Source organism: Calliphora vicina, chromosome 2 (genome assembly GCF_958450345.1).
Source record: "Calliphora vicina chromosome 2, idCalVici1.1, whole genome shotgun sequence".
NCBI classification, from domain to species: Eukaryota; Metazoa; Arthropoda; class Insecta; order Diptera; family Calliphoridae; genus Calliphora; species Calliphora vicina.
Genome location: NC_088781.1, coordinates 59,338,655 through 59,345,602, shown reverse-complemented (window position 1 = coordinate 59,345,602; position 6,948 = coordinate 59,338,655). Strand labels below are relative to the sequence as shown.

Below are 6,948 nucleotides of genomic sequence, written 5' to 3'. Positions count from 1 at the left end.
CTTTATAGTAGGGGGTGTACGACGTATTTTTTGTTTTTGAGGTATTGTCTAATGTACATTCTAGTTGTAGTGTTTTAGCTAAAATCGCTAGATTTAATAAATCTTTATTGCCAACACTTTGGGATTTAAATTTCATTCGTATATAACAGCCCTGTAATTGTTTATTAACTTTGACAACTGTCAGCGTTGAGGTGTTATTGTGAATGATTCGCCTTTTGTTATCAGTAAGTGCTCCCCGAAAAGTATACTTCAATTCTTTGGTAAATTGTTTTTCTGTGTATTTCCGTAAAAAAAATAAAAATAAACTTATTTACACAATTTAGTTTATTTGTAACGGTTCATATTGGAATTTTTCATTAAAATTGAATTAATTTTGCAAAATGTTAACGGATTTAGATGATGATTTCTTCTTCGAAGAAGATAAAATGTAAGTTTTCGCTATTTTATATTTGTTTCTTGGCTTGTGCCGAAATAATTATTCAACATATGTTGAATGTTCTTGTTTGTGGTGGTTGAATGTTTCTGAATTTTGCATGAGTATGAGAGTGTGTGCATGTTTAAGAGTGTTACTGGAGTGTCTTTGAATTTGTCGATGTTGTGTTTTCTTATGTTGGTTACAAATCAATACTTTAAATTCTTATTTCTTTTGCAAAACACAAAATCTTTTGATACATCTTTTTTGTATTTTAATTATAACAAAAATTAAAAAATAAACCGAAAAACATTTGTAAATATATATTTGTACACAAACTGAAAATAAAATAGTTCAAAATCAGCAATGGAAGACAATACTACTACTACCACACCGTTACTACCCATTGAGGCCTTATCGTAAGTACTACATTGCAGTGAATATTTTTCAATTGATTAGTAAGAAATGAGGTTGTAAGACATCAGCCTTTTAACCTACATTGTGTTTTTACTTCAAAGCTTTGATATAACACCGATATGTACGGATACCATTGAACCCAAAATGGGTGAATTATTAGCCATACCACCATCACTACCAGTTGAAGCAGCTTCAGGCACTGGAGCTACTAATACGGGCTCTACAGAAGAATCGTCATTAACGTTAGATACTGATGATTCAGCTGCATCCGTTTGTCAGCTTGTTGACGATAATTTGCTTTCAAGTGACGTGACTGCCACCGTCGTTTATACCGCATCAGCGTTTGAGGCTGATAGGTTTACTGAACTTGCTAGACAAAAGTTCGAATTAGAAAGATTGTAAGTGGTAGTTGAACAAATGTATTAGTATTGATAGCTAGCGATCATATGTACTTATATGAAACTTTTTGGTTTATTTTAAGATCCTACCTACGAGTTTATATTAAAGAAATTTGTATCGATTTTGAATCGAACAAATATTTTAAATTCCGGCATTGAAATGAAAATGTATGAAAATTACGTTACAATAGTTTTGTTCGATAAGAAAAAATCTATTACGAATTACATATTGAAAATTGCAACATTTTTTATTTAAACCTAACATTTTTTAAATAATTTGAAAAAGTTTTTTTGCGACTTGATTTGTAAATTGCCCGAAAACGTGCTAAATGATTAAGATCACATGTTCATTAACAATTGAGTTTAAGTTAAGTTTACAAGTGTTTCTTTAAAACTCATTTCACATTCCATTATATAGAGTAGAATCTACAGGTAGAATAGTATTGAAGTTATATTTAGTACATTGTATACGGGCCATAAATAGTCCTTGAATTCCATAAAATGTACATTCGTTTTTCCATTTTATGCTTTTGGAAGAATTAAATCTTAGGTTAATTTTCAAAATCAAATTTATATCCTCTTTACAATTCCACGAATTAATTCGTTGTTGTCCTTAGCACTACAAGCCTATTCAAATTATTATATGGGGGATTTCACGTCAAGTGAACCAACTTTTAAAATCGATGTCTTCCGATCGGACCTATTGGATAGTAATTCAGACACAATTTTTCAACAAGATCGGTCAAGAACTCTCGGACTTAGACATTCTTTTTAAAATTTTTTTTTACTCAAATGAAAGCTTAGGTCCATTTCTTTAAGAGCTCTTTGGTCTTTTAGTGGGATGCGAGTGGTCTATCTATCAAAATAAATATATTGTAACTCGAGACATACATGTTAAAACATTTATTTTGATACTATCCCACTCGCTTCCCACTAAGAGACCAAAAAGCTCTTAAAGGAATGGACCTAAGCTTTCATTTGAGTAAAAAAAAAAATTTAAAAAGAATGTCTAAGCACGAGAGTTCTTGACCGATCTTGTTGAAAAATTGTGTCTGAATTACTATCCAATAGATCCGATCGGAAGACATCGATTTTAAAAGTTGGTTCACTTGACGTGAAATCCCCCATATGTATATTGAATTAATTCCTTATTGAATCATTCAAGTTTTCTTTAATTAAAATTTATTACAAAATGGCTGAATTATTCAAATTTTTTTCAATTGAAATCTATTGCAAATAGGCTTATACCAATAAAATTTTAACCTCAATACATGACTATGTTATTTGTTCTGTTTAGACGATGAAATTGCATTATTATCGCCTGTAAATACCTTAATCTACATTATGATATAAACTCTATAGCAAAATTAGTTGTGTTCTTGGTTGGTGAGTTAGGAATAAACTAAGATCAATAGATAGATAGATAAACATTATTAATTACAAATCCACAAACTGGACCTTAGAAATACTGCAAATAAATTATAGTAATGGATAAGTATGATTATATATTAGATACTAAAATTATATTATTTATATATATATACATATGCCAACTTTAAATCGCTAATTTTTATACACTAAGAGTAATTATTGTATTGCGCTCATAAATCCTGCTTGTTGTTTCTATGTTTTTTATATCTTAGCAGCCTTTCCTTTATAAAATTTTATAGTATTTATATACATATGTATGTATCTATCGAAATGAAATCTCTCTATTAATTTGAAATTTCTATATTCCTAGGGGTATGACCGTTAGCACCAAGTCAGTAGTTGTAGTCAAAGATGATACCAATCTAATTGGTATAAGCATAGGTGGAGGAGCGCCTTTATGTCCTTGCTTATATATAGTACAGGTAATATTTCTGATCCATTTAAAATAAATACGTAACTTATTCCAATTTGAATTAAATTGTAGGTATTTGATGGTACACCAGCTGCCAGAGAGGGTTCTTTAGAGAGCGGCGATGAGCTGTTGGCCATAAATAGCACAAGTGTTAAGGGCAAAACAAAAGTACAAGTGGCCAAAATGATTCAGACAGCAACACAGCAAGTGGTCATACACTACAATAAACTACACGCTGATCCGGAAAGAGGAAAATCACTCGATATAATATTGAAAAAACTAAAGCATCGTATAGTGGACAATATGTCCAGTAATACGGCCGATACTCTGGGTTTGTCTAGGGCAATATTATGCAATGACTCTTTGGTGAAACGGCTAGAAGAATTGGAGGGCACGGAAATGATGTACAAAGGTATGGTGGATCATGCTCGGCGCATGTTAAAAGCCTATTATGATCTGTTGCAAACGTACCGTGCGTTCGGCGATTGCTTTATGCGTATCAGCACAAGAGAACCTCAGCTAAGAGCTTCTGAAGCTTTTCGTATGTTTGGTGATTTACATCGAAATTTGGAGAAAGACGGATTGGCAGTCATTAAAAATATTAAACCGATTCTCGATGATTTGGGCACATATCTTCACAAGGCCATACCCGATACGAAACTAACTGTAAGACGTTATATGGATGCCAAATTTACCTATTTATCCTATTGTTTGAAAGTCAAAGAAATGGACGATGAGGAGCATAGTTTTGCCGCCATACAGGAACCACTGTATCGCGTTGAAACGGGCAACTATGAATATCGTCTAATATTGAGATGCCGTCAAGATGCTAGAGGTAAATTTGCCAAATTGAGAACAGATGTTTTGGAGAAAATGGAACTGTTGGAATGCAAACATGCCAATGACTTGTCGAAGCAACTTAGAAATCTACTCGACAGTTTGGCTCAATTAAATAAGACCATTACCGAAAGAATGGATACAATACCAAATCTATTTCCCATAGAGGTCGATTTTAAAGACACCGACTTCCAATATAAATCTAGCGTCTTGGAACCACAAAAATTGGATGACAACGAGGAAGAGGAACAAAAGCAAGAATCGAATGCAACAGGAAAACAAAAAGCCACAAATTCAACGCATACTGACGATAGAGGTGATGTTATCTGTGGTCTCGAAGCTGTCGAACAGCCAGCACCTATAATTAATGTACCCGCAAAAGTGCAAGATATTTTATCTCTAACAGACAATCCATCTGATAATCTAATGGCGGAAACAACCAATGAAAATGATCAACTTCTTAAAGATCTGGGTTTATTGGGTATAGACTTAAGTTCCAACTCAATTTCCTCAACGCCATGTATAAATAAAATCGCATCACCGAATGGTTTCTATGATTTTGATTTATTCCTAAATCAATCATCTGGCATTACAACAGCCGCCGCCGCCGCCGACACAACAACACAATTTGAAACAAAACAAACAACAATGTCAGCCGCTACATCTCAATTGGGAAATGATTTAATGGCTGCTAATGCTCTGGAAACCGATTTGCTATTGCAGTAAACTACAATAGTAGATCGATTATACTGTAATTAATTCGTCCCAGTTAATACAAAATTTAGCTAGTTTAATACTGATACTTATACTACTATGATTCATTTTTACTTAAACTATTATGAGTACAATTCTATATAAAACTTTTCAATGTAGAATTAATTTGGTTTTCTTATTTTAATTAAGTTTTTCAGCTTATATATTTATTAACAATATACATACATACATACACACATACATTGTATTTCTGTACGAGTCTATCAATTGTATATTTATAACACTTATATACCACATGTACTACATATGTATATGGACTATGTATTTACCACATTTATATATGAAAATATGTGTTAATAAATAATATATTATACATTTGAATAATCATTTCTCAAAGCGAAAATAATGATTGTTAAATAATTTTTTGATCAGCGTAAATTTATTATTATTTCATTTAGATCCCATAAGGATCATAGCGCCATTCCAAATTCTTTTCGTTTAGATCTATCTAATTCTCATGTTTTCAGTTGGTTCCAACTCATGCCTTGTGTGGCAACTTCCTTCGCAATCTATTGTTGTTGTAGATTTGCCCTAAAAACCGAATATATGCTACATGTTTCACCCTCAATTTCAACAACAGTGCTAATAAACAAGTCTTTGTTTTGGAGATGTGCATCGTTTAATTTATTCAGCATTTCATCGAATCTGTCGATCTTCCAGTCTTTTGTTTAGTCCCCAGGTTAATACTCTGGCTATAGATAGGGCTCTTTGCAGGACAATATAAAAAAGTATCTTTAATAACTTTTATGTCTTCTGGACTTATAGCTAATATGTCATTAGATAATGTAGACACAGGTGGTTCCTTATGTTCTGAAACATTTGTCGGTGAGTTTGGTTGAAAGACTGTATTTAATTAACATACAAAAATAATTTTAACCTACAGTTTAACTATTAGTTAACACATAACTACACTACGTGTCAATGGGGGTTAGAATGATTTAGAGCCGATACAATTAATGACCTGAAATCATTGACACATTTATCTACATCTTCCTCACAGTGAATACAAAGATTTGTGTGGACCTACTGTGTGTAGTTTGGTTCTTTAGTTACTCATATGCGAATATCGCGGAATTATTTACTCAATGTTTAAGTGAGAGGCACACCAAAAGCGCAAATTAAAAACATTATTTTTTATTAGGATTACGGTGCATAAACCAAACAAGTCACCTAAAATGCAAAACAACGTATCATCAAAAAATTCGAAATTGATTTTATTATTGATTACGATTCACTACATCATATTACATATGTGTACAAAATTTTAAACTATCAAAAGTAACCAAGTTATAACCAAAATTTAAACTAAAGTATCATCATGTACATGATTTTCTTAAACAAAATAACGTATACGCTTTGAGTAATTAATTAATAAATCGTATTTATCTTATTTTAGGTAGTATCCTATTTTTATACCCTTCATCTTCGTGAGAAGGGTATATATAAGTTTGTCATTCCGTTTGTAATTTCTACATTTTTCATTTCCGACCCTATAAAGTATATATATTCTGGATCCTTATAGATAGCAGAGTCGATTAAGCCATGTCCGTCTGTCCGTCTGTCTGTCTGTCTGTCTGTCTGTCTGTCTGTCTGTCTGTTGAAATCAGTTTTCTGAAGACCCCAGATATCTTCAGGATCCAAATCTTCAATAATTCTGTCAGACATGCTTTCGAGAATTTTGCTATTTAAAATCAGCAAAATCGGTCCACAAATGGCTGAGATATGAGGAAAAAACCAAGACAACCTCGATTTTTGACCTATTTTTTTACCTATATCTGGATTACTAAGACATTAATATAGACAATATGGATATCTAATGATAGATATTTCAAAGACATTTGCAACGACGTATATAATAGTAAGTTGGACCTACAATGGGTCAAAATCGGGAAAAAAAATTTTGAACCCGAATTTTTTTTTTTAAAAAAAAAAATTGAAAAAACAAAAAAAAAATTGAAAATTTAAAAAAAAAATTTTTAAAATTTAAAAAAAAAAAAATTTTAAATTTAAAAAAAAAAATTTTTTTAAAATTTAAAAAAAATAAAATAACAATCGAAAAATTTTTTTTTCCAAAAAATTCAAAAAACAACTGAAAACAAATTAAATTTTGTTTACCTAAAAATATTTAAAATTTTGAAGTATAATTTGGTGAAGGGTATATAAGATTCGGCACAGCCGAATATAGCACTCTTACTTGTTTTTAAATAAATTTATTGCAATTGAATATTTTTTGCAGTCTTAATGAAAATTTAATGAAGAAACTTTTT

General features: G+C 31.2%; 1 protein-coding gene across 1 annotated transcript; it reads left to right on the top strand.

The window, feature by feature from the left end:
* The first annotated feature begins 293 nt into the window (after positions 1-293).
* On the top strand, positions 294-5,027 carry PICK1 (protein interacting with PRKCA 1). Its single transcript, XM_065500451.1, has 3 exons — positions 294-427; positions 2,969-3,080; positions 3,143-5,027. Exons 1-3 carry the CDS (start codon positions 381-383, stop codon positions 4,631-4,633), a joined length of 1,650 nt encoding a protein of 549 aa, XP_065356523.1. The 5' UTR covers positions 294-380; the 3' UTR covers positions 4,634-5,027.
* Positions 5,028-6,948: the final 1,921 nt, after the last annotated feature.